Source organism: Heterodontus francisci, chromosome 25 (genome assembly GCF_036365525.1).
Source record: "Heterodontus francisci isolate sHetFra1 chromosome 25, sHetFra1.hap1, whole genome shotgun sequence".
Classification (NCBI taxonomy): domain Eukaryota; kingdom Metazoa; phylum Chordata; class Chondrichthyes; order Heterodontiformes; family Heterodontidae; genus Heterodontus; species Heterodontus francisci.
Genome location: NC_090395.1, coordinates 68925201 through 68952308, shown reverse-complemented (window position 1 = coordinate 68952308; position 27108 = coordinate 68925201). Strand labels below are relative to the sequence as shown.

The window sequence follows — 27108 nt, the reverse complement described above, 5'->3', positions numbered from 1 at the left end:
TTTACAGAGGGTAGGCCAGCCAGCGATATTTGGAATAATTCAGTCTAGAGGTAACAAAGGCATGGATGAGAGTTTCAGCAGCAGGTGAACTGAGGTAGGGGCAGAGTCAGGCAATGTTATGGAGGTGCAAATAGGTAACAGTCCAGCTCTCTCTTTTTAGTTCAACCTTGGTATTCTTGATGTAATCGCAATGTGACCTCTTTTTTTACAATGTAACAAACCCAGTACAGTATATATGTTATATATAAAAATGGTATGAATAAATATACATCTGTATATGTACATATAAATATGTGCGCACTGTCCTTAAAGAAAGAAAGAAAGACTTGCATTTATATGGTGCCTTTCTCAAACTCAGGACATTCCAAAGAGCTTTACTGACACTGAAGTACTTTTGAAGTATAGTCACTGTTGTAATGTAGCAAATGCAGCAGCCAATTTGCGCACAGCAAGCTCCCACAAACAGCAATGTGATAGTGACCAGATAATCTGTTTAGTGGGATTGAGGGAAACATATTGGCCAGGACACCAGGGAGAATTCCCCTCCTCTTCTTCTGTTATCATCCTTCTTGGAAATAGTGCCATGTGCCATGGAATCTTTTACGTCAAACTGAGAGATGGAAACTTGGTTTAAAATCTCATGTGAAAGATGGCACATCTGACAGTGCAGTGGTCCCTTAGTACTGCCCTGGAGTGTCAGCATAGATTTTTATGCTCAGCTCTCTGGAGCAGAACTTAAACCCAGATCTTTCTGCCGCAGAGGGTGCTATCAACTGACTAGGCTGATACTAACCTCTTGACTAACCCTTTCTGGTGAATAGCTGCACAGAGAGAGGTCAGAGTCTCTGTTCTTTTGCTTTCTGGGGTCAAAATTAACAGCAAAGAAGGCTTGTCAATCAAACCAACTCTTCTCCTCTCTCCCAGGACTGTACTCTGTGAAGACATCTCATATCATGCTTACTGCAATAGATTCTTTCTTAACACTACGAGGACAAATACTTATTGGCCAATGGTGCAAGGTGATGACCTACTCAACTTTCCTGGTTATCTTGACTAATGTCCTCGGATGAAGCAATCGATCCTCGTTGTAACTATTTGAAATAGATTGCGAGTTATTTGTGTACAAGATACAAGGACATCACAACTGCCTTCCCCCAAACTGGCTTGTCTATTTGAATGCACATTCTTCAAATGCATACAATGAAGTAATTGGAAATTAAAATTGGGGAAGATGTAGAACAGGCTGCCTACTCGCTGCCATCCACTTTACACTATTTCACAAAGTCAAAATCTACCACTATGCTTTCAATCACAATCCCAAATCCCGAGCTGTGACGAAAGGATCAACAATCCAAAAAACCGAGAGCTTCATTCTATCCCTTTAAATTTCAATGGTTTCAGTCCATTGCTAAATTATTTAACTTTTCATGAGTTATGCTGGTAAGGTGACAATCAAACTCCTTGAGAGGTGGGAAGGAGAATTACCACATCTCCATCAATGATGGTCTTTTTTTTTTGACATTCCTAATAATGAATTCTTGCTTCACCAAACTACCTGCAGGAATATTGTGTCAGTGTACAGAATACAGGGATTAACAGCTGTTAAAATTTAAAACAAGAAGAGAATTATTAAATGTTTCTGTGTGAAAAAGGAAATATGGCTTTAAGTGACTGGACGGTGTGTGGGCATGCATTGCTTGTAAGCACATCCTCATTCTGGGGTCCCCCAATTCAGGATACCAGTCACTTACAGCTGCGTATAGGGACATCACTATTCCCAGCCAGAATAGACATGATTGGGCAATTCTCTCATCAGTTAAACCTGGCGACTGCACTGCTGTAAGTGATAGAATTGATTTTACGCATATAATTTGTAATAAGTAATTATCCTCCACTAGCTGCATTTTGCTGGGCAAATCACCCTGCTTTTATCAGGAGATGCTGTAGTTTCAGTCATGAGTTTTGTTTGCTGTAGTTCATAGAGACTCTAACTAGACACTGTGGGCTGTTTGCTGTAGTGCGCTCTTTAATTAGACTCTATTTGCTGAATAAATGTATGGCTCTAAAATAGACTGTTTGTGAGTAATTGTGAAAGTCCTGCCCCACTTCCTACCTATTGGTTGAAACAGTACAACTCATTGGCTGACACAGTGTTATCAATAAACACTCTGGTCACTTATACAGCCTGAGGTACTCTCTGTAGACACCATTGTATCACTTATTGATAGATATACCACGAGGACAACATGAGTAGCACAGGAAGGTATTTTATACTTGCCCTTCCCTTTTGCAGCTTGTCGACCATTCTTAAGAAGCACATTTAAAAGAGTAAGAAAATAATGGTATTCACTATTTGCACTAAGCCATGTTATCCCTGTTAGTCAAGATTGGCTTCAAATCTGGGACTTCAGTTTACCAGTCCAGTGCTCCATAGGAACAGGAGTAGGCCATTCAACTCATTCCATCATTCAATTAGATCATGGCTGATCTGTAGCTTAACTCCATCTACCCACCTTGGTTTTGTAACCTTTAATACCTTGTCCTAACACAAATCTATCAATCTCAGTTTCTGATCCACTATCGTAACTCAGCCTGCTTTAACCTTGACCTCTGCCCCGCTGATCGAAACTGGTAGACAAGAGACAAGAGATCACCACTGGAACTACTTTAATGAAGGTTAAAGAGACTGACCCACAGACTGCACGGCCAGTGGAATGGGCTTGCTGAAGACGCTGGTCGTAACGTAGTCAATGTGACTGGTGAGGTAACAGGAGTGAGCACCAGCATCTGAAGTCTTTACTTTGGCGATGTAAAGATTCCCTGTCACCTGCGAGATGAAATGACGGCCGTCTGGTGTTATGAAGTTCGGGATTTCGTCGATAAACCAACGATACATGGGGCCTGCAGTGCAAACAAATATTAAAAGATCAATCAATATATCTGTCAGTACTTAGAGAAAATTATCAGAGATTAATCATTTGGATAGGATTCACAGAATGAAAATGAAGTTGGGGAGAAGATGATAAATAAATCATGGAATCATCATGCCTGTGTCACCTCTTTGAAAGAACTATCCAATTGGTTCCACTTCCCCCTGCTCTTTCCCCACAGCCCTGTATTTTTTCCCTTTTCAAGTGTTTATCCAATTCCCTTTTTTGGAAGTTACTATTGAATCTGCTTCCACCGCCCTTTCTGGCAGCTCATTCCAGCTCATTACAACTCGCTGTGAAAAAATATTTCTCCTCACATCCCTTCTGGTTCTTCTGCCAGTTATCTGTATCCTCTGTTTACTGATCCTCCCGCCAGTAGAAACAATTTCTCTCGATCTACTCTATCAAAAACCTTCCTAATTTTGAACACCTCTATTAAATTTCCCCTGAGCTACCCATAAGTAAGTATGTGGATAGGATAACCAATAGTTAAAACTATCAAATATCTGTGACAAACAAATCCCATTTAGACCAGGAAAGCCATGAAATTGGTATTGGAAGGAAAACATTGCGTACGCTGAAATCTGAAATATGTTGTAACGACCAAGTGCCAAAGAAGGTGCTAAAAAGATTTACAAGGACGCTGCCAGAACTGAAAGGTTATAACGATCTGGGAACATTGAACAGGCTGTGTCTCTTTTCTTGAGAAAAAGGAAAAAGAGAGGTGTCCCAATAGAGGTCTTTAAAATTTTGAAGGTGTTCACTTGGGGGGAAGTCCAAAACTCGGGACCCTAAATATAAGATAGTCACTAATAAAACCGGGACAAAATTCAGGAGAATTGATTTTACCCGGAGAGTGGTGAAAATGTGGAACTTGCTACCACAAGGACTACTTGAGGTGAATAGAATAGCTGCCTTTAAGGGGAAGCTAGGTAAGTACATGAGGGAGAAAGCAATAGAAAGATTATAGAACATAGAACATAGAACATAGAACATTACAGCGCAGTACAGGCCCTTCAGCCCTCGATGTTGCGCCGACCTGTGAAACCATCTGACCTACACTATTCCATTTTCATCCATATGTCTATCCAATGACCACTTAAATGCCTTTAAAGTTGGCGAGTCTACTACTGTTGCAGGCAGGGCGTTCCACGCCCCTACTACTCTCTGTGTAAAGAAACTACCCCTGATATCTGTCCGATATCTATCACCCCTCAACTTAAAGCTATGTCCCCTCGTGTTTGCCATCACCATCCGAGGAAAAAGGCTCTCACTATCCACCCTGTCCAACCCTCTGATTATCTTATATGTCTCTATTAAGTCACCTCTTCTCCTCCTTCTCTCTAACAAAAACAACCTCAAGTCCCTCAGCCTTTCCTCGTAAGACCTTCCCTCCATACCAGGCAACATCCTAGTAAATCTCCTCTGCACCTTTTCCAAAGCTTCCACATCCTTCCTATAATGCGGTGACCAGAACTGCACGCAATACTCCAGGTGTGGCCGCACCAGAGTTCTGTACAGCTGCAGCATGACCTCGTGGCTCCTAAACTCGATCCCCCTACTAATAAAAGCTAACACACCATATGCCTTCTTAACAGCTCTATTAACCTGGGTGGCAACTTTCAGGGATTTATGTACCTGGACACCAAGATCTCTCTGCTCATCTATACTACCAAGAATCTTCCCATTAGCCCAGTATTCTGCAATCCTGTTACTCCTTCCGAAGTGAATCACCTCACACTTTTCCGCATTAAACTCCATTTGCCATCTCTCAGCCCAGCTCTGCAGCCTATCTATGTCCCTCTGTAACCTACAACATCCTTCGGCACTATCCACAACTCCACCGACCTTCGTGTCATCCGCAAATTTACTAACCCACCCTTCTACACCCTCAACCAGGTCATTTATAAAAATGACAAACAGCAGTGGCCCCAAAACAGATCCTTGCGGTACACCACTAGAAACTATACTCCAGGATGAACATTTACCATCAACCACCACCCTCTGTCTTCTTTCAGCTAGCCAATTTCTGATCCAAAGCACTAATTCACCTTCAATCCCATACTTCTGTATTTTCTGCAGTAGCCTACCGTGGGGAACTTTATCAAACGCCTTACTGAAATCCATATAGACCACATCCACGGCTTTACCCTCATCCACCTGTTTGGTCACCTTGTCAAAAAGCTCAATAAGGTTTGTGAGGCACGACCTACCCTTCACAAAACCGTGCTGACTATCTCTAATGAACTTATTCTTTTCAAGATGATTATAAATCCTATCTCTTATAACCTTTTCCAACATTTTACCCACAACCGAAGTAAGGCTCACAGGTCTATAATTACCAGGGCTGTCTCTACTCCCCTTCTTGAACTCCCCTTCTATGCAAATAAGGTTAGTTTTTTTTAATTCATTGGATGTGGGTGTCATTGGCAAAGCCAGCAATTATTGCCCATCCCTAATTGTCCTTCAGAGAGTAGAGGTGTTTTTGCAACTGCAAGGCTGTTTCCAGTGGGGTTCTGCAGGGCACAGTACTGGGTCACCTGCTTCTTGTGGTATATATTAATGATTTGGATGTAAATGTAGGGGAATGATCAAAAGGTTTGCAGACAACACAAAAATTGGCCGTGTGGTGACAGCGAGGAAGATGTAATTGCACGAGAGAGGGTACAGAGGAGATTTACGAGGATGTTGCCAGGTCTGGAAAAATGCAGCTATGAGGAAAGATTGGATAGGCTGGGGTTGGAATAGAGGAGGCTGAGGGCGATCTGATTGAAATGTACAAAATTGTGAGGGACCTAGATAGAGTGGATGAGAAGGGCATATTTACCTTAGCAGAAGGGTCAGTGACTGGGGAGCACAGATTTAAAGTGATTGATAGAAAGATTAGAGAGAATATGATGAAAAAAATTTCACTCTGAGGGTGGTGCGGGTCTGGTACGCACTGCCTGAAAAGGTGGTAGGGGCAGAAAATCTCATCTTATTTAAAAGCTGCCTGGATGTGCACCTGAAGTGCTGTAACCTGCAGGGCTTTGGATCAAATGCTGGAAAGTAGGATTAAGCTGGGTGGCTTTTTTTTCAGCTGGCGCAGACATGATGGGCCAAGTGGCCTCTTTCTACACCGTAAATTTTCTATGATTCTATGACCTTCTATAATTCAATGGAATAACTTGTTAGGCCATATCAACATTGCTGTGGGTTTGGAGTCACATATAGGCCAGACCAGGTAAGGATCGCAGATTTCCTTTTTTAAAGGATATTAGTGAACAAGGTGGGTTTTATGATAATTTGATAGTTTCATGGTCACCATTACTGATGCTATCTGTATAATTCCAGATTTCTTTAATTAATTAACTGTAAATTCCCCAGTTGCTATTTGGACTCCAGTCACCAGATCATTCGTTCGGGTCTCTAGATGAGTAGCCCAGTAACATAACCAATATACAACCATATTGCCAGATGAAAAGATGTGGGAGGAGGCTTGTGTGGAGCATTAACACCAGCAGAGACAAGTTGCCCTGTTTCTGTGCTGTAAATTTGATGTAATGCACGTAGCAATCCAATCTGTATTTCAAAATGAGTAAAGATAGCACAACATATCAGATAGTGACACGTTATTGAAAACTCAACAAGGGAAGACAGGAGGTGGGGTGGGGTGGGGTGTGGTGGTTGGTGGGTGAGCTCTGTATTAACACTCCCCAAAAAACTGAACTTGTACCCTGACATCTCCAACATAAACTTGCTAAATCTGCTAAGGTCAGTGGCCTATTGTGCCTGGTCTCGGTCCATCCAGCAAGTTTACTCTGGTGCTTCTGCCTGCCCTCAGGAGCCAGTGGCACTAATACAGACTGGCCCAAAGTACAACCAGGCACCTTAAGGAGGAAACGGGAGAAAATTGTAATGGAGCAACCTGCCAGGGCAGAGAATGGGATCAGCCATCCTTGAGTAGTGTGGGTGTATAGTTCTGGAGTCTTTTGCAAGTTTTATGTTATCACTGAAGTCTCTGGCACAACTCAGGGTAGTGACTCACTTGCAGTGAGGTCAAAAGAAAAGAAGAAAAAAATACTTTGCATTTATATAGTACTTTTCGCGACCTCAGGATGTCCCAAAGCGCATTACAGCCAATGAAGTACTTTTGAAGTGTAGCTGCTGTTATAACATAGGGAAAAATGATTGACAGCGAGTAAATAACCTATATATGCCTGAGTAACCATCATTATTTAAAAAAATAAGTATCTGGTCATTATCTCATTGCTGATTGTGGGAGCTTGCTGTGCGCAAATCAGCTGCCGCGTTTCCTACATTACAACAGTGATTATACTTCAGTAAAATACTTAATTGGCTGTAAAGCACTTTGGAAAGTCTTGTGGTCATAAAAGGCGCTATATAAATGTAAGTCTTTCTTTTGAAAATACACACAATAGAAGGAAGTCAACTCTGAGTGACCTCAGTGGATGTTCCAGGAAATCTTTGTACAAAAAAAACCTTTTGCTCCTTTATTGCTGTAGCTAATCACATGACCAGAACTACTGCTTTATGGTGAATGAATAAATCAAATCGTGTATTCATTACATGAGATTCTGCGATTTTACTCGTGTTTTGGTAATTGGGTTAGGGGAGTGGGGTTTGCGTGCACTGAGTTTGTCTGTTTATAAGTAAGACCACTGGTTTCTGGTGACTGAATGGCCCAGGCATGACTCTCTGTAGGGCTCGCTCTTGTTAACGAACAGATGGACTGCACTGTGAGTGATTTACTTTCAAACTGAGAAAGCTAGATGAATGGACAGAAGATCTTCGTGCAGGATGGCAGTAATGTTGAAAACCACGGGAGAAAAATTGAGGTAAATCAAGCAATAACTGTTAGGTGACACCAAGTTTGAGCTGTGTTAATACTGCCAATATTAGCTGTGGCTCAGTGGTAGCACTGTCCCCTCTAAGTCAGGAGGTTTTGGGTCCATGACCCACTCCAGATGCCTGAGCACAAAAGTTAGGCTGACACTCCTCCCAGTGGAGTGCTGCACTGTTGGAAGTGCTACCTCACTGATTAGATGTTAAACCCAGACCCCATCTGCTTTCTTAGGTGGATGTAAAAGATCCTGTAGTGCTATTTTGAAGAATTGCTGGGGAGCTCTTCCCAACATCCTGGTCTCTCACCTAACATCACTAAATAAAAACTCATTGCTGTTTGTGGAGCTTGCTGTATGCAAATTAGTCACTACTCTTCCTACATTCCTGTGACTTCAAAAGTCCTTTGGCTATAAAGCTCATTGGGATGGCCCGTTGCCATGAAAGGTGTGTTTGTTCTTTGAGAGCCTGTAGATTGAAGGAGGAAGAGAGGAGTGGGGGAGGTAAGGAGTTCCACAATTTTGATTGGTCCCACACATATATATTGCAATGAAACATTGCGTAGGAACACACTTTATGTGGTGCAGTGATTACCTGGATAATGTGGGGGTGCGTTGCAAGGAAGCATCACACCTGTCCCTTCAGCCACCTTTACTAGATCCCTCTTTTCTGTAGAAAACTGCGAAAGATCTAACAATAAGAAGAGTGAATCAGTTTAGTGGGGGGAGTTTACTGAAGGATTTCTGAATGCAATAAAATGATGCACCTCACATTCAACCATGTCACCCCATCATGGCACTTTGCTCAAATGTGCCCAACATGATGTGTGATGGCTCTTTGTTGCTGTCCCCTCCTCTGAAAATCATTCTTAATTGGCCGCAACTCATGTTAAAGCTTTTAAAGGTTCTTAAAGGAAGATTTATTATCATGCACAATTAACCCAATATCTTATTGTTGGGGGTTGGAGTGGGTGAAGTAGCCCCCCAGCACCATGACAGAAATACAAGTTGGCACATTTGCAGACTGTGATCAACGCCATACCATTACCAGCTAGCATGAGGTTGGACCTGTAGTCCCTTTCTCACATTCGATTTGAAAGGAAATTATTGTCCTTCCTCCCTTAGGACATTGTCCTCCAGTAAATATTTCTACCCGTGTTCTCCATCACTTTGAGAGGTTCAACGGGACTTGTACACATTTTACAGATAAACTAAGGGGCAGACAGCAGAATTTGGTGGAGGGGAAATAAAAGGCTTAGCTCAGAGAGTTCTGACTAGGAATTGGCCTGACAGAGCATCATCTCATTTAATATAAGTCCTTTGGCAGACAGCGGCAAGAACAATTTCAACTCATCAGATTGTCCATGGTTCAAAACAATCTAAATTTGCAAAAGAAATGGATGTTCACCACTATTACTACAAACCCAATGCTCTGGAAGAGCTTCATGACTTCAAAAAAATGCACCTTCTACTCCTTGGATCCTGGCTGCAGGTATGTCTCATTTCCTGGCCAAGGAGATGGTCAGGATCTGTTTACCAGACCTCTGCCAACACTGCTTTGTGTCCACGACAGGCCCGAGGTGGCCCCCTCTGTTCATTGAGGCAACAACTTAGTCCATCACAGAAATGACCAGGGACAGCATCACTTGAGGAATCTTGCTTTGATCTGGTTCTTAGTTGGCTTTAATTGGGTAACAGAAATCGCTATTGTCTCCGAACCTCACCATATATTTTTATCTTAAGATTAGGGGACAGTATCTGAGTTGTGGGCACAAGAATCCCCTACCATAGGTACTAGTTACTGAAAGACTCACAGCCGAAGCGGAGGAAGGCCTCTTTGCTTATGACGGTCCCGATTGAGTTTGTTGCCAGACACTGATAGGATCCAGGGTCTTTGGATCGTGTTGGGTTATTGATTACCAGATTCCCTCCAACCAGACTGTAACGGCTATCCCCTTCAATGTTAACATCCGTCCCGTTTACTTTCCACCTGCCGGGAGGAATGACAGAGAGCTGTGAGAGAGTCACTCATTATTACAATAAACAATAGATATTCTTGCACAAAAATCTTATTATTAGCCTTTTATCCAATTATTACAAAACTGTGAAGAGCTAGACCCATTTCCATTCATGGAGTTCCATGGAGCTAAACTTATTCTAATATAATCTTATTATTTAGCATTCCAAATGACCAAATCAATTCGAATTCATCCCATTATATAGAATTCCAGTGGATAAAATCACTTTCCATTCAATGTAGTGAATTCCTAATACGGATATAGCACAGTTATGTCCAAAACTAAATCAGGAATTGCTTTCCAATTACAAACAAATCTGCTAAATGTACGATGATGTAGCATCTGATCTGCGAAACACCTCAAAACACTTCACACGCGATGAATTACATTGAAGAAAAGTGACTGTTGTCATGATGGCAAAGGTGGCAACCACTTTGTGCATCCTACAGCCAGGGATCCCAGGAAATATAACGCTTGGATGGGTTCGGGTTGGTTCAAATCTGCTACAATGGAAACGACTGGGGAGTAGATTGGTTCAAAGGAATTCTACCTAATGGCAATGGATGGCAAATCTATAGAAAGAAAGTGAATGGGAGTAGTACAAGATTCTGTACAATGGGAATGGCACATGGGAATTCTGTAGAAAGTGAATGAAAATAGTGTACATGAAAATTACATGCAATGGGAGTAAATGGGATCAGTATGTGGAACTCAGGCTATGGGAGTGAAGGATACATGAGAGTTTTTCATGCTGGGAGTGAATGGGAGTGGTATATGAGTTCACACTGAATATATTATACGTGGGGATTCTGGATTTCAGCGAGGGGATATGCATAACTAGATTCCACTTTATTCTTTTTTGTTTTGCTCAGAGCACTGCATAGACAATAAATAGCAGGTGCCATTTCAAACATTGTAAAACAACCTCTTGAGTGTGATTTAATTTTAGTCCCAGTCCATATTTAAGGGCAATTTTCAAGTTAATTGGCAAAAGAACTAGAGGAGAGATGAGGAGAATTTTTTTTAATGCAGCGAGATATTATGATCTGGAATGCGCTGCCTGAAAGGGAAGCAGATTCAATGATAACTTTCAAAAGGGTATTGGAGAAATACTTGAAGGGGAGAAAATTGTAGGGCAATGGGGAAAGAGCAGAGGCAATGTAGACAAATTAGATAGTTCTTTCAAAGAGCATGATAGGCTGAATGGCCTCCTCCTGTGTGGAAGATTCTGTGACTCTGATCATTTTTACTATTTTGACTATTCTAATGCACTCCTGGCTGGTCTCCCACATTCTGTATTCCATAAACTTGAGATCATCCAAAATTCTGCTGCCATTGTCCTTACTCGCATCAAGTCCCATTCACCCATCACTCCTGTGCTCGCTCCCTGGTCAAGCAATACCATAATTTTAATTCTCACCTTTATTTTCAAATCCCTCCATGGCCTCACCACTCTCTGTCTCTGTAATCTCCTCAAGCCCCAAAACCCTCCCAGATATCTGCGCTCATCTAACTCTGGCCTCTTGAACATCCCTGATTTTAATCGCTCCGCTAATGGCAGCTGAGCCTTCAGCTCCCTGCACCCTAAACCCTGGAATTCCCTCCCTAAACCTCTCTACCTCTCTTTATTCCCTTGACACACTCCTTAAAGCCTACCTGTTTGACCAAGCTTTTGGTCACCTGCCCTAGTATCTCCTTATGTGGCCCAGTGTCTAATTTTGCATTATAACGCTTCTACGAAGTGACTTGGGATGTTTTATTACATTAAAGGCACTAAATAAGTTGTTGTTAATAATTAATTAATAATTTAAAATATGACAATTAATAGCTTTACATCTGAGATCAATAGATTTTTGCTAGACATGGGTATTACAGGCATGGAGTAAGGCAGGTTAATGAAATGAAGATAGAGATCAGCCAGGATCCCCTTGAGTGGCAGAACAGAATTGAGGGGCTGAATGGCCTCCTCCAGTTCCTATGTTCTTATGATAGGGAGCCATACCTATGATAAATGAAATTATTTCATATTTAAGCAATCTCAACCAGTCAGAACATTGTCTGCAAACTTCTTTTGGCTTGACCAACACATGTTTAGTGATACGGTATCGAGGGGAAGCAGAATCTGCACTACCTATATTTAGGATGCGGGCTGGCTCGTACATGGCAGTTCAATGTCACCCTCCCTTCAGCCGAACCTTCAGGATACAGGGTGTTTTTTGGCTGCTCTTCAAATACTGGCCCGAAATCCCCTTTCATGCTTTGAACAGCAGCCCAGTCTGTAACAGAGAAACAAAACAGATCAGTTCTCAATCTGTCAGCATTGTGTTTGTACCTTTCGTCTCCTCTGGAGCTCTCTGCTGTCCCCTGAGTATGATCATGTCGGTAAACCATTGAAATATACTGCGCATAAAAAATGTGTCTTGATGTAGGGAATAGGGAATCATTTCTTAGTATGGAAATTGAGATAATTGGCAAAAGAGGAGGATGAGGAGCATTTGTTTTAATGCTGTGAGTTATGATTTCAAATAACCTTCAAAAGAGAATTGGATATATATTGGGAGGAGAAAAGTTTTCAGGGCCTTAGGGTAAGGTCAGGGGTGCGGGATTAATTAGAGAGCTGTTTCGAAGGGCCGGCATAGGCAAGATGGGACGAATGGCCTCCTTCTGTGCTGCATAATTCTGGTACGTCTTTAGATGATACTAATTATTTGCATTGTGATTAACAAAAGAATTAAGTTTGACATCTCTGCAACGTATCACTAGGCTAAAATTTCTACGGGAGTGCAATCCACCATGAACTCGGTGGAGAGTTACCGGAAACCCAAGGCGATAACACGTAAATGACCGTTTGCAACATTTCTCCGAGGTTTGTGCCGATCCTCCACCAAAGGTGTGCCGGAATGTTGGGCGAACTGCAGTATAAAATTTACCTACGTGACTGCTGGGAGCAGCGGAGTGTAATTTGACAGAATGCTGACTCATGGGGCTTTGTGGGGACAGAATAGGATGGGAGACAGAAAATCAGGTAGATAACACAATGTTGTTTCAATACAATTCATTCCTGGGAATGGGGCCATCACTGACAATGCAGGCATTTATTGCCCATCCCTAGTTACCACGAGTTTCATACCATTGTGTGGCTTACTTGGCCACTACTGAATGACGTTGATAGTCAACTACGTTAGCGCAGGACAGGAGTCACATATAAGCCAGACCGGGTAACAATGGCAGATTTCCTTTCCCGAAGGACATTACTCAACCGGTTGGGATATTACAACAGTCTTACATCTCCGTGACCACTTTTACTCACATCAACTTTTTATTTTCATATTTGTTTAGTAACTGAATTCAAATTCCTGAAACGCCATGGCAGGATTTGAATCCACATTGTGTGGATTAGTTCAGGCTTCTGGAATATAAATACAAAAGCAAAATTCTGCGGATACTGGAAATCTGAAATAAAAACAGAAAACGCTGGAAATACTCAGCTGGCAGCATCTGTGGATATAGAAACGGAGTTAATGTTGCAACTCGATGACCTTTCATCAGAACTGGAAATATTAGAGGTGTAACAAGTACAGTGTTCTGTACTCAACAGCGAGTTCAATCATTTCAGATCACAACCTTTATCCCCTTTTTTTTTCTTTTTTGGATGGCAGCTGTTGGTGATGATTCTGCTTTTCCCATTTACACCTCCTCTAGACCCACATTTTGTTTCTTTATTTGTCCCATTACTACTTCCTTTTGCCTTGTGCCATCATCCCTTTTCTCATTTAATCTCTTCCGACTTCCACCCTATCATAGACCTTCTCTTTTGTTCTTTCCGCCCCTCCCCTTTTCTCTGCCTCTGCACCTGCTTAAAACCTGTTCCATCGTTAACCAATTTCAGTTCTGACAAAAAGCCATCGAGCTGAAACATTAACTATGTTTCACTCTCCACTGATGCTGCCAGACCTGCTGAGCATTTCCAGCATCTTCTGTTTTGCCTCCGGATCACTAGTTCAGTAACATAACCACTAAACCTCCGTACTCAAATAGGGAAAGATAGGCTGGGATTTTGTGAGGCCCCCGAGGCAGTGTCGGAGGCAGAGGGGCATGGAGTATTGTGATGAGTGGCGGGGGGGGAAGGGGTTGGCGGGGGGACAAGGGGGCAGAGGGCCCGTCGTCAAGCAATCTTCCCGGGGGCGGAAAGGTCGATGAAGGCCATCCTGCCCAGAGGCCAATCGAGGCCCTCAAGTGGCCTATAATGGCCAATTAAGCGTCTCTTTCCGCTGCCGCTGGGATCTTACCAGTGGCGGGGGTGAGGCCTCCGCCATGGGGAGGATGTCTTGCATCACAAGGCACCCTCCCTGTGGGCTTTGGGGGTGGGGGTGGTGTTGGTCCCTCCTTCATGGGGAATTTATGGCCCATGGAGGACCCTCATTGGAAATGACTTTACCCCACGGTACCCACTGCCTCCGGACAGTACGTCCACCAATGCCCCCCTCGCCGGGGCCTTCTGGACTGACCCAGTGACCCTGCCTCACCTACCTCTGGTCTGGGGTCCCAGTGCTGGGCCTCTGCAGTACCAGCAGTGGCCACCGCTCCTGGTGGTATGGCTGAGCTGACGGCCTTCTGATTGGCCAGCAGCTCTTGGAGGCGGGATTCCATCTTTAAAGAGACAGGGATCCCGGCTCCTGAAACTTTAATTTAAAAAGAACAGAGGATCACTCCAGGGGAACAGGAAAAGGCAGAGGCGGTGTTCCCCCACTCCCTTCTGGCCCAGCTCTGGGATCCCTGCCTCCAGCACAAAATCCAGCCCATAGAGTGCAATCAAGAGCTGGAGACTAATTAAGAGTTGAGTTTCCTCAGAGTTCTCCTGCTGTATCTTTGGTGGAAGATTGGTGGAAACGCTGGAAAACTCTGGAAATTTCATTGAAGTTATGGCAGGAGATTGGGAAAGGTTGAGTAGAGATTCTACCCCAAACCGCAGACAGAGCTAGAGATGCACACACAGAATAATATACTCACACGGAGAAAGAGAAGAAACAGTGAAACACATCGACTTAGATAAAGACACACATTACACAGAGACAGCAAGACACAGGATGAAAAAGGTAGGGTCAGCCACAGGGTTATTTTTGACTGGTGATATTTTAACACTAGTGGGAAATTATTTAAAATAAATAATGTCAATTGAAAGATTCAGGCTAGGCATGCAATGTTTGTGAAAATCTTCTCTCTTCAGTACGAACTGAAGCTCTGATCTCCTTCCACAGTGCCGATGTCAGCATACACACATACAAAACATGGGCAGGAAAAGATCAACTGGTCCATTGATCGTGACCTCAGTCGACAATCCAGAGCTTCATACCACCCCACTCTCCACCCCTCCATTGCAGTTATGGAATCTCCTGGGAGAAGCAAAATAAAACCAGAGGAGAGAAGGCGGCAGATTGTGAATAAAACTGGAAAACTGTGGCCTCTGTGAAATCAGACAACATTCACACAATTAAATTATTCTTTGACAAAGTATGGTTACGCATTGGTGTTTGAGAAATAGAAACTAATACAAGTGTGTGAATATAAATCACCAGTCTCCACTGCTCAGTGCAGGTAAAGGTCTGTTGCAAACGATTATGCGTGGAGGAAAATGACAGTGATAAGTTTTGAGATTCCTGATTGATGACTGCAAAGTGAAAAAAGTAGAGTAACGTTTTATGATAGACAGATTCTTCCATTGTCATATTGTGTCTGAACAGAAAGAGGAATAAATTAGCTTGTTGATCCACTGAAAGCAAATATAGGGTGAACATCTCGAGCAAGGCGCAGCCTAAAGGAACTGATCACGGTAAATTACCCACAATGAAATATTCATGGCAAATCTATTTAGTTGAGATCCAAAGATGTCAGGACATTTGAAAGTCATATTAATTGTGCCGTCTTGCGGACAGCTGAGCATGGAGTACAATGTGCACAGTAAATACAAACAGTAGACCAAATACACAGAGTACAAACACACATGGAGCAATCTTTGACCAATCCAAAAACAGATGGGAAGTGCCATTAAACGTCAGGAATAAAACCCACTATGCACAAAAAGTCTTGCATTTGTATAGTGCCTTTCATGATCACCAGAAGTCCCAAAATGCCTTACAGCCAGTGAAGTACTTTTTGAAGTGTAGTCACTGTTGCAATATAGAAAGCGCAGCAGCTAATTTGTACACAGCAAGCTCCCACAAATAGCAATGTGATAATGACCAGATAATCTGTTTTTGTGATGTTGATGGAGAGATAAATATTGGCCCCTGGACACCAGGGATAACTCTGGAGTTCCGATGAAGGGTCACTGACCCGAAACGTTAACTCTGCTTCTCTTTCCACCAATGCTGCCAAACCTGCTGAGTGATTCCAGCATTTCTTGTTTTTATACCAGGGATAACTCCCCTGCTCTTCTTCAAAATAATGCTATCGGATCTTTTACATCCACCTGAGAGGGCAGATGGGGCCTAGGTTTAATGTCTCATTGGAAAGACTGTCCCTCTGACAGTGCAGAACTCTGTCAGTACTGCACTGGAGTGTCATCCTAGATTGTTCCGCTCAAGTCCTGCAGCAGGACTTAAACCCACAACCTTCTAACTCACAAGTGCAAAATAAGTCTTCATTTAAAAAAAAAATTCATTCTGGGGATGTGGGCATTCCTGAAAAGGTTGAATATTATTGCCTGTACTGAGCTCCCCTTGAGAAGGTGGTGGTGGTGAACCGTCTTCTTCAACAGCTGCAGTCCGTGTGGTGGGGAGCTTCCAGAACTTTGACCCAGTAATGATGAAAGAACTTCGATATATGTTCAAGTCAGGATGGTGTGTGGCTTGGAGGGGAACTTGAAGGTGGTGGTGTTCCCATGCAACTGCTGCCCTTGTCCTTCTAGGTGGTGGACGTCACGGGTCTGGACCAAGTTATGTATTGGCAGGTCACCCTTAAAGGCAGGCAACCTTGTTCAAAGTCCAGTGGTCTGACACAATAACCCTACTTGAAGGGTCATCATTACAATGCTATCTCACTTTGCCCACCTCCATTATAAAGCTCTGTTCCAGTAGCATTTTGCTTACATACTTCAATCTCATTTGAAGATGTCTCCAATGCTGGCCCCTTGCACATCTCCAATTTTCATTGCTCCACCGTTGATGGTCATGCCTTCAGCTGCCTAGGTCCTGAGCTCAGTAATTCCCTCCCTCAGCCTCTCTGCCTCTCTATCACTCTCTCCTCTTTTAAGAAGATCCTTAAAACTTACAACTGGAAATTATGTTTTTTCAATATTACCACATAAATACTTAAGTTTGCAGTACATGAAAGGAAGAATAGGGGGAAAAAGGAGAGGAAATGGAATAAAAATAGAATAAAAAGCTCCTGTTGAAGAGCTAGCATTGGCACAGGCACAATAGCCTCCTCTTGTGCTCAATTTCTATAATTTAAACACATCTGCTATTCATAGCAGAAAACCTAATCAGATGACCTATAAACAAAGTCAAGAAAGCAAGCTAGTATTGAATAATACTTGCATTTTTGTAGATGTTTATCATATTGAAATGTCTCAAAGTGATTCAGGTAAAATGATTACTTTTGAAGAGCAGTGACTAATAATATATTAAGAAACGTAGCTTGTCTACCAATAACAGGCAATGAGATGAATAAAAATAAAAGCAAAATACTGCGGATGCTGGAAATCTGAAATAAAAACAAGAAATGCTGGAACCACTCAGCAGGTCTGGCAGCATCTGTGGAAAGAGAAGCAGAGTTAACGTTTTGGGTCAGTGACCCTTCTTCGGAATGAGATGAATAACCTGTTAATGTGCTTTTCAGTGCTAAGGATTGAGGGAGGAATGTTGGCCAGGATATCTTTGTTAAATAATGCTATAGGGAGTTTTAATATTTACTTCAACTACTAGAACAGGCCTTGGCTTAATGCCTCATCTGAAGGACAGCACCTCTGACAATGTGGCACTCCCTCACTACTGCACTGAAGTGGCAGTCCAACAAGTGAGTGCAGGGGATGAGATGGGACTCAAATCTACAACCTTCAGCCTCAGAGGAGGGAGTTCGATCAAATGAACTGAGGTGCCTACAACATTTATGTTATTTATGTTATAATGTTGTTATGAAGTTGCATTCAGTTCATAGTGGGTTAACTCGCTGAAAAAAACCAGCGAAAGCAGCAACAAAATTTCATATGATCACATACCACCTCAGTTTTAAGACAATGTAAAACCATCCCAGGCATCCTATGGTTCTGTGCACCTTTAATGCAAGAATGGTTTTCATTCGACACACACAGCAGGAAGCTTTGCTAAATAGTCAATGTAGTTGCTGTAGCTCCCCTACCAAGAGAAGGGGGTTTCATTTAAGAGGATAACTTTGATTGGCAACCAATCTACAACAGAGAAACTAGGAGAGGGACCAGAAGTCATCCTTTGTGTCTCTGTCGATATTCAGGATAGAAACAGGCGGCAGCTGGTTGGTGACATTTTTCAGACCTTGCCCAGTTCCTCTTTCTTTGAAACATAGGGGCAGGAGGAGGCCATTCAGCCCCTTGAGCCTGTTCTGCTATTCAATGAGATCATGGCTGATCTGTATTCTAACTCCATAATACCTTCAGAGAGCAAAAATCTATCAATTTCTGATTTTAAATGATTAATAATAATAATGTAATCAGGCAGAGTCAACATGGTTTTATGAAAGAGAAATCATGTTTGACTAATTTATTGGAGTTCACTGAGAAAGTTACAAACAAAGTGGATAAAGGGGACCCTGTGGATGTGGTATGCTTGGATTTCCAGAAGGCATTTGACAAGGTGCTACATCAAAGATTACTAAGTATCATGCTAGGCCCCCACCTGCCAAAAATGAGGCACATTAACTTTGTCATGAACATTGATTTTAAACTGTTACGGGAGTGAAGAAAGGACATGTTAAACAGATCAGCCATGGCTGGAAAATACATTTGCATATTAACAGACAGTGATTTGAAGGACAAAGGACCATTCCCTGACACATTCAACCCACAATGGACCTTGATCATCAGGTATTGTGTGCAAAAGGAGCATTCCAGAGACTGCTCAGGTGATATAATCCAAGACGTGGTCAGACCAGTTAGTCACATGACTAATCTGTTTGGCAACCTGGGGTTTTCTGAATTGTTTGAACTCAGAGTGTGTTTGCTCCTGGACTGAGAAGACCTCTCCTGTCTGCTCCCATTTCTTTCTCAAAAGCCTCTGAATCCACTGAAGACACATGAACCCCAAGAGAGAAAAGTCTCCTACAGCGAACAAGGTTTAAGAAGAATACTGGGCCCCAATGAAAAGCAAGATCTGCCTACAATCAAGGACTCTACAATGAGCTCAAAGATCCTTAACAAAAACTCTTCAGCTATTGCCTCAAACTTTTCACTTTTTCTTCTGCTCTTTTCTGTCGCTATTTGCATGTGTATATCGCGTATGCATGCTAGCATGGGCACGTCGTGTATCTGTAGGTGTCAACTGACTTAGAGTTTAAGTTCAATAAATTTCAATCTTTCTTCTTTAAAGCTAAGAAAACCTGTTTGTGCTGGTTTCTCTGCTTTATTATTGGAAAGCGGTGAACAAGGATTCATCAAGGTGGAGCTAAAAACACAGTGTGTTTAAAATTAAACCCTGTTACGGTAAGACCTGTTGAAGGCTGAAAGGGAACCCTAGACACCTTCCTCACCGGGTCATAACACTAAGTGAAGTAGGAGCTCATGGCGTTGGGGGTAACATATTAGCATGGATAGAGAATTGGTTAGCTAACAGGAAACAGGGAGTAGGCATAAATGGGTCATTTTCGGGTTGGCAAGATGTGACAAGTGGAGTGCCACAGGGATCAGTGCTGGGACCTCAACTATTTATAATTTATATCAATGACTTGGATGAAGTATGGTTGCTAAATTTGCTGATGACACAAAGATGGATAGGAAAGTAAGTTGCGAAGAGGACATAAGGGTAGGCTGTAAAGTGGAGTTGAGGCCAACATCAAATCAGCCATGATCTTATTAAATGGCAGAGCAGGCTTGAAGGGAGCTGAATGGCCTACTCCAGTTCCTAATTCGTATGCTCGTATGTATATAATTCAGCTAGCATCTACTGCCTTTTGTGGGAGAGAGATCCACACCTCTACCACCTATTGCATGAAGAAGTGTTTCCTAACCTCTCTGTTGAATGGATCTTGATTTGTGGGAACAATTAAAATCTCTGCAGAAGTCAGTTTAGAGCAGTCTGGGCTGGAACAACCAGATGGGTAGAAAGGTCTTTTCTTTCTCCCCAGCTAATGAGCAAGGCTATGAGACTCAATGCTCAGGCATGAATGTAACAGAGACAGAGAGCAACAGACAGAGAGAGACACAGAGAGAGAGATGCAGAGAGACAGAGAAGCAGAGAGACAAAGAGAGATACGGAACGAGGTAGAGTGAGAGATAGAGATATAGAAAGAGAGATATATATAGAGAAAGACAGAGACAAAGATAAAGAGACAGACACAGAGAGCCACAGAGAAAGAGAGAGAGAGACAGACAAAGAAAGACAGAGAGAGAGAGAACAGAGAAATATATATATGGAGAGACAGAGACAAAGATACAGACAGAGATAGAAAGATAGAGGGGAATGTGCAAGACAGAAAGAGAGAGAAAGATAGAGGGGAATGTGCAAGACAGAAAGAGAGAGAAAGAGTACAGAAGTTGCTTGCTTGTCAGTGAGATTAGCCCTTAAGAGAGGCAGATCCATGTTATTCATCATGTTTTATGGTACTAACAGCAGGGAATTGAATTTCACTGGAAAACTGTGTTCTGTACAATCATGTCTTGCATTTTAAATAGACTAGTTTGTCAGTTCATAAACTTTCTTTGGCTTGCTACAGTCTACCTACCAATAAGATAGGACTAAGTATGTGGCAGAGCATACAAGATTCAGTATGTGCAATGAGGGACTTATTATTATGATCCCTGGGTCGTGCTATTGCTTAACTAGTTATTGATGCACTCTGGATCACAGGGGACGTGAGGTCTGTTAAAGGGAGTTACTGGTGATGCTGTACTCAAAAGATTATCTATTGTAGAATGTAAGTTTATAACAATCATACTAACTCACTTTTAAATGATCTTTTGCTGTTGTGGGGAATATATTAAATAAAGAGTTTCTTAGTAAAAGGACCTAAGGTGCTTTAGTGCTGACCACGCTGAAGTCTTAAATACTAAAGCCCCCGAAGCAGCATCACATAATCCTTCTGCACACCAATTATTGATTCTTGCAGATGTCATCGTTTAAGGGAAAATTCAAGAGCAAAGCTGCACTTGAGGAAATGAACTTAACTAAAACATTCAAACAAGAGCAACTAAGGGTCAAACTGATTAAGGTTTGCTTGTCCTCAGGGCATCAAATCCAGTGAGATATCAAACATTACCAGCTGTCGAATGTGGAACCAAGTAGTAACCATTCAGTTAATATCTGATGACTGTGTTCGCTTATCAACACTCCAGAAACAAGTGAGAGGGCTGAATTTTTGTAATTTTGTAGAAGCTACGTGGAAGGTGAGCAGAGGTCAGTGGCCTGTCAAACGGACTTCAGTCCTGAATTTGGAATGGACATTATGCTTATCTTACCACAGAAGAATTGAGAGTATCAAATTGCCATTATTTTGTTGAAGTCGCTCTGAGTGAATGGAAGACCTGCATTTACATGATATCATATCAAATCTCTTGTAAATATATCCAGATGCTTTACGTGCACTGAATTTCTTTGAGGTCTGTGAGTGGTTTTTTTGTAGGCAAAGATGGTAGTTATTTTGCTCATTGCAAGACCCACAAATAGCAATGAGATGAATGACCAGTTAATCTGTTCTTTTGATGGTGTTGGTTGAGTGAGGCATGTTGGCTAAGATACTGGGACAATTCCTTGCTCTTTTTAACCATTGGATATTCATGATCCAATTCCATCGGCAGATAGGGCTTAGTTTAAAATTCCTCCTTCTGGAGGATGGCATCTCCAATAGTGTTGCACTCCATTGGCGTGTCAGCCTAGATTATAGGAGTGGATTTCCACAGAGATTCTCCTATTCTTGTGCCATAACTTTAGTGGGAGAGCTGTGGAAATCCTAGAAGTACCGGGTGAAGAGTGTTCATGTCATTTTCCAAGTTGCAGCTAGCACTTTCCCCAAAGTTACAGCTGACAAACAGGAGTACCTCCTGTGGTAGTTTATCCCCATAAGGTGGATTGATGGAAGGTGAGGGGCGATAAATCACCCGTTGGGAAACAATGCTGAGTTTTTCCTAATGCATCACAAGTTGGTAGGAATACCAAATTTGTAGATGTCACTCTGCATGGAATGCATTACTGAATTTATTAATAATCTCCTGGAATGGTTTTGAACACCTAGAGGGCAGGAGAGGAATTTTACAAAGTATTTTTTCCTTTATTGGAACTGTTTTTTTTGTTCCTCTTTTTTCGTCTCTCCCAGAAGTTTACATGAGCTTCAGGAGAGGGTGTGAGGTGGGCATGTGGGGCAGTTTGGGGGAGGGAAGAAACATTTAACCATTGGGTCCAGGGCAGGCTTGATGGACCAGCTGGTCTTATCCTACCCGTCACTTTCGCGTATTCTTAATTATTTGTCCCACTCACTAAAAAGGGAGACTGGACCCACTATTTAACAAGAGAATATAGGGTGGATTAAAGAAGCCCCATGATCTGTGCATATTGGACTATGTTTAATGTAGTGAGACAGTGTGGAGGTCAGGGAGGTTATTTCCTTGTGCTGTCCGCTAATTAAAATAGATCAGACAGCAATATTTCTAAAGCACATAGAGGCGATGGAGAAGGGTACAAAAAAATATTTACAAGCATTTGACCAGATCCGATAAGTTTTTAAAAATTCATTCACAGGATGTGAGCATCACTGGCAAGGCCAACATTTATTACCTATCCCTAGCTGTCCCCTGAGAATGGTAGTGAGCTGCCTGCTGGAATACTGCTAAATGGCTTGCCAGATCATTTCAGAGAGTAGTTAAGAGGCAACCACATGGGGGCTTGGAATCATTGGCCAGACTGGGTAAGGACAACAGATTTCCTTCCCTAATAGTTAGGGAGGGGGTGAGGCCACAGAGGGATTTGAAAACAGAGCCAGAGGTGGCGGAAGTGCCCATAAGTAGTTCTAAGCATCTTGTTTGACAACTGAAGGAAAAGGGATAAAAAGTTATGTGATTAACTGTCTTTGGTAAACATGTTGTAGTCCCGAGTGGACTTTCAAGCATGAACAAGTGGTTAGCCAGGTAGCACTTTTAAAAGGCGCTGGGTTTAAGATAATTAGGATTGTTTTCGGGGTACAACCAGGACTAGACCCTAGACTAATACCTGGAATGGGTGGGCTGTCTTATGAGGAAAGATTGGACAGACTAGGCTTGTATCCACTGGAGTTTAGAAGAGTAAGAGGTGACTTGATTGAAACATATAAGATCCTGAGGGGTCTTGACAGGGTGGATGTGGAAAGGATGTTTCCTCTTGTTGGAGAACCTAGAACTAGGGGTCACTGTTTAAAAATAAGGCGTTGCCCATTTAAGACAGAGATGATGAGAAATTTTTTCTCTCAGAGGGTCATGAGTCTTTGGAACTCTCTTCCTCAAAAGTCAGTGGAAGCAGAATCTTTGAATATTAATAAGGCAGAGGTAGATAGATTCGTGATAAGCAAGGGGGTGGAAGGTTATTGGGGGTGGGTGGAAATGTGGAGTAATCAGTTCTGCCATGAACTTATTGAATGGCAGAGCAGGCTCGAGGGCCAAGTGGCCTACTCTTGCTCCTAATTCGTATGTTTGTATGACCTGGAGGAAAATTTAGGCTAGCCAAGAGCAGGTAAAATGACATAACCACTTCCGAACTTTATACTTGGATAAGGGAGGGGTTCAGTGATACTCCCAGGGAATTCAAGGGAAAATTCAATTGTGCAAGGGAAGAAAATCAAAGCACAATGATGAGAGAAGAAATAATGAAAGAGAGTGAGAGCTGAGTAATTTAACTAATACCGGGAGCATATTTGTGGATTTGGAAAAATGTGTTTAGATGTAATTGGAGTGAGGGATTGCTGGTTAAACGAGGACATGGATTAAGAGATTATAATAACTGGATATAGAAGCCATAGAAACAAGGACCTAAAAATAAATAGAAAAAGTTTGGCTGATGTAACTGTGGCAACATAGATTGAGGTCAAGGATACTAAAGAAGGTAATTATGGGTTGTTACAATAAACAACTCCTGGAGAGAAGCAGAGGCTACTTCAGGAGATGTTTTTTTTGAAGGTTAAGGATGCCAATGAAAAGGCTGGAATATTAATCATGGGGATTAACAATCATCCAGATACTGGCCAGAAAAACAGCAGGGTAGAAAAAAACAACTCTGGAGTAGCGCAGGCAGATAGAGGATAATCTTCTCAATTTGCTCAGACACCTTTGACCTCAACCACTGATGGGAGCAATGTACTAGGAACTTCCTCTACTGACCCTTCCTCCCACCTCCGCACAATCAGGTGAAGATTCCCCAATTTGAATTTCTCTTATGGATATGCCATAACCGGGTGCAGAGGCTTGGAAGTACAGTGAAATCAGACCTCTCTGGGAGGACCAAGTGCCAGCAGCAAATAACTTTCAATTTTTTGACCCCATCGGTCTTCTTTATAAGAAGTCTATACCACCAGGCCGGCTGAATTTGGCTGGAGGAGGTGGGGTGATAATCCAGTCTAGGCCAGACCAGACTGCTTTTACCCAAGATATTGGTCGCCCATCATATCCTAGGACCTGGGCCGGGAAAATTCCTAGCCTTGGAGTTCCCTCTTCCGCCATCACACCCTCTAACACGGATAGGCAAGGGATTCAGCAAAACTTGCAGATACTCTCGGCAGAGATCACAGTATCAGCATCCTGACTTAATTCATGGGCCTTTTTGCCACACTTCCACCTGATTTTCAGGATCCACGTATGGCACATAATACATTTCAACAGTGACGACACTTCAAAAGTATTTCATTGGCTGTAAAGCACTTTGGACATAAGAAGAAGAGTAGGCCAATCAGCCCATCAAGCCTGTCCCACCATTCAATTAGATTATGGCTGATCTGTATCTTAATTCCATTTACCTGCCTTGACTCTGTAGCCCTTGAATATCCTGCTCAAACAAAAATCTATCAATTTCAGGTTCAAAATTTTCAACGGCCCCCCCCCGCCCCCCAGTCTCAGCAGCTTTTTGGGGGAGAAAGTTCCAGATTTCCACCATCCTTTGCATAAAGAAATGCTTCCTGACATCACAACTGAATGGCCCAGCTATGCCCTGTTGTTCTGGACTCCCCCACTAAAGTAGGATGCCACAAAGTTGTGAAATGTGCTATTTAAATGCAAGTTTTTTTTTTAATAAGGTAGAAATAGAGAGGCAATTAGGAGTGAATTGACATCTGAAATGTTGCAAAGGCACGTAAAAAGGAAAGTAACACAAAAACATTGAACTTTAGCCTTGAAAGGAATGAAAAAATTTGTTAATTAGACCAAAATAGTGGTTGGGAATTCCACAATGTTGAGGGAGCATTTAGAGAATGGCTGTTGAGTCATTGAGTTAAATTCATTAGAACAAAGAAAAACAAATTAGAGGGCAGTAGAAGTCACTTAAGTAGGAAAATAAAGAACAATATTTGGTTCAGCACTTTCAAATTGGAATTCGTAGACGATTGAATTGGGTAAATTATAAATTGAAGCTAAATTAAGTAGAAGTGTATAAAAGGAAGGCAAGCAGCCTTTAGATGCAAGATTAATGAGGACATCTAAAGTAGTGATGATGGAATTTTTTTAACTTTGTAGTGAAATGTTGTAAGAAAGTATAATTACACAAGTGTAGTTGTGTGAATATGGGGCATAAGAATAGTTACTGAATGGTTGCTTCATGTTTGTTCTTACTCAGAAAGAGAAGCTGAGTTTTTCCCAGGACCTGAGCCCAAAATCCAGGCTGGCAATCCAGTGCTTTACTGAAGGACTGTTACACTGCGGGAGGTGCTGTCTTTTGGGTAAGATGTAGTTATGAGGCCCTGTCTTCTCTCTCAGGTGCATGTAAAAGATCCCATGGCACTATTTCGAAGAAGAGCAAGGGGATTCTCCCTGGTGTCTTGGACAATATTTATCCTTCAAACAACATCAGTAAAACTGCTGATCTGGTCATCATCACATTACTGTTTGTGGGATCTTGCTGTGTGCAAGTTGGCTGCCACATTTCCTACATTACAACAGTGACTACGCTGCAAGAGTTCTTCATTGGCTGTAAAATGCTGTGAGACGTCCTTACGTCATAAAAGGTGCTAAATAAATGCAAGTTCTTTATTTTTACAGGTTTGGAAGTACAATTCTACAAAGGAAAAGCATCCAATTTGGAGCCAGTACAGTGAAGATGTTAACCCAGTTCAACCGGATGCAAAACTTCTGATGCACTCAGTAATAGTTTTATTGTGAAACAATACAATAGTGATTACACTTCAAAGGTACTTCATTGGCTGCAAAGCACTCTGAGCTTGTGAAAGGTGCTATACAAATGCAAGACTTCTTATTGCAGAATTGGGTAAAGAAAGCTGTAGCTGTAATTATATCTCACTCTTAAATGTTGATTGCAAAGTACTGGGAATGATACTCGCACAACATTTGGAATAGGTGTTCCCCATATATTTGATACTGATTTGATAGGACTTGTGAAATGCCTAGGACAGTGAGGAAATTCCTTGTTGGTGCCTTTCCACAGAGTTCTCTTGCTTGTCCTTTTTTAAAAATTAATTTGGGATGTGGGCATCGCTGGCACGGCCAGCATTTGTTGCCCATCCCTAATTGCCCTTAAACTGAGTGGCTTGCTAGGCCATTTCAGAATGCTGTTAAGAGTCAACCACATTGCTGTGGGTCTGGAGTCACATGTAGGCCAGACCAGGTAAGGACAGCAGATTTCCTTCCCTAAAGGCCATTAGTGAACCAGATATTTTTTTTTAATGACAATTGTTGACAATTTTGTGGTACACTTCCTGAGACTAGCTTTCAATTCCAGATTTTTATTAATTAATTGAATTTAAATTCCACCCGCTGAAGTGGTGGGATTTGAACCCTTGTCCCTCGTGCATTAGCCTGGGCCTCTGGGTTACTAATCCAGTGACATTACCACTACGCCACCGTCTCCCCATAACACCCTAACATCAATGTTGCACTTGAGAACATCAAGCCAAGTGTACAGCAGTGTAGTGGTTACATGACTCAACTAATGTAGAGGTTAGGACTAA

At 42.2% G+C, this 27108-nt stretch overlaps 1 protein-coding gene across 1 annotated transcript in view; it reads right to left on the bottom strand.

Annotated features, from left to right (window-relative positions):
- cntn2 (contactin 2) overlaps positions 1–27108 on the bottom strand; it is a 155074-nt gene that overhangs the window by 70909 nt on the left and 57057 nt on the right. The window contains exons 3-6 of the mRNA XM_068057738.1: positions 11921–12065; positions 9586–9761; positions 8367–8462; positions 2692–2901 (exon numbers count right to left, since the gene is read on the bottom strand). Of these exons, the coding sequence (XP_067913839.1) occupies positions 2692–2901; positions 8367–8462; positions 9586–9761; positions 11921–12065 (627 nt within the window). The remainder of the gene's footprint in view (positions 1–2691; positions 2902–8366; positions 8463–9585; positions 9762–11920; positions 12066–27108) is intronic.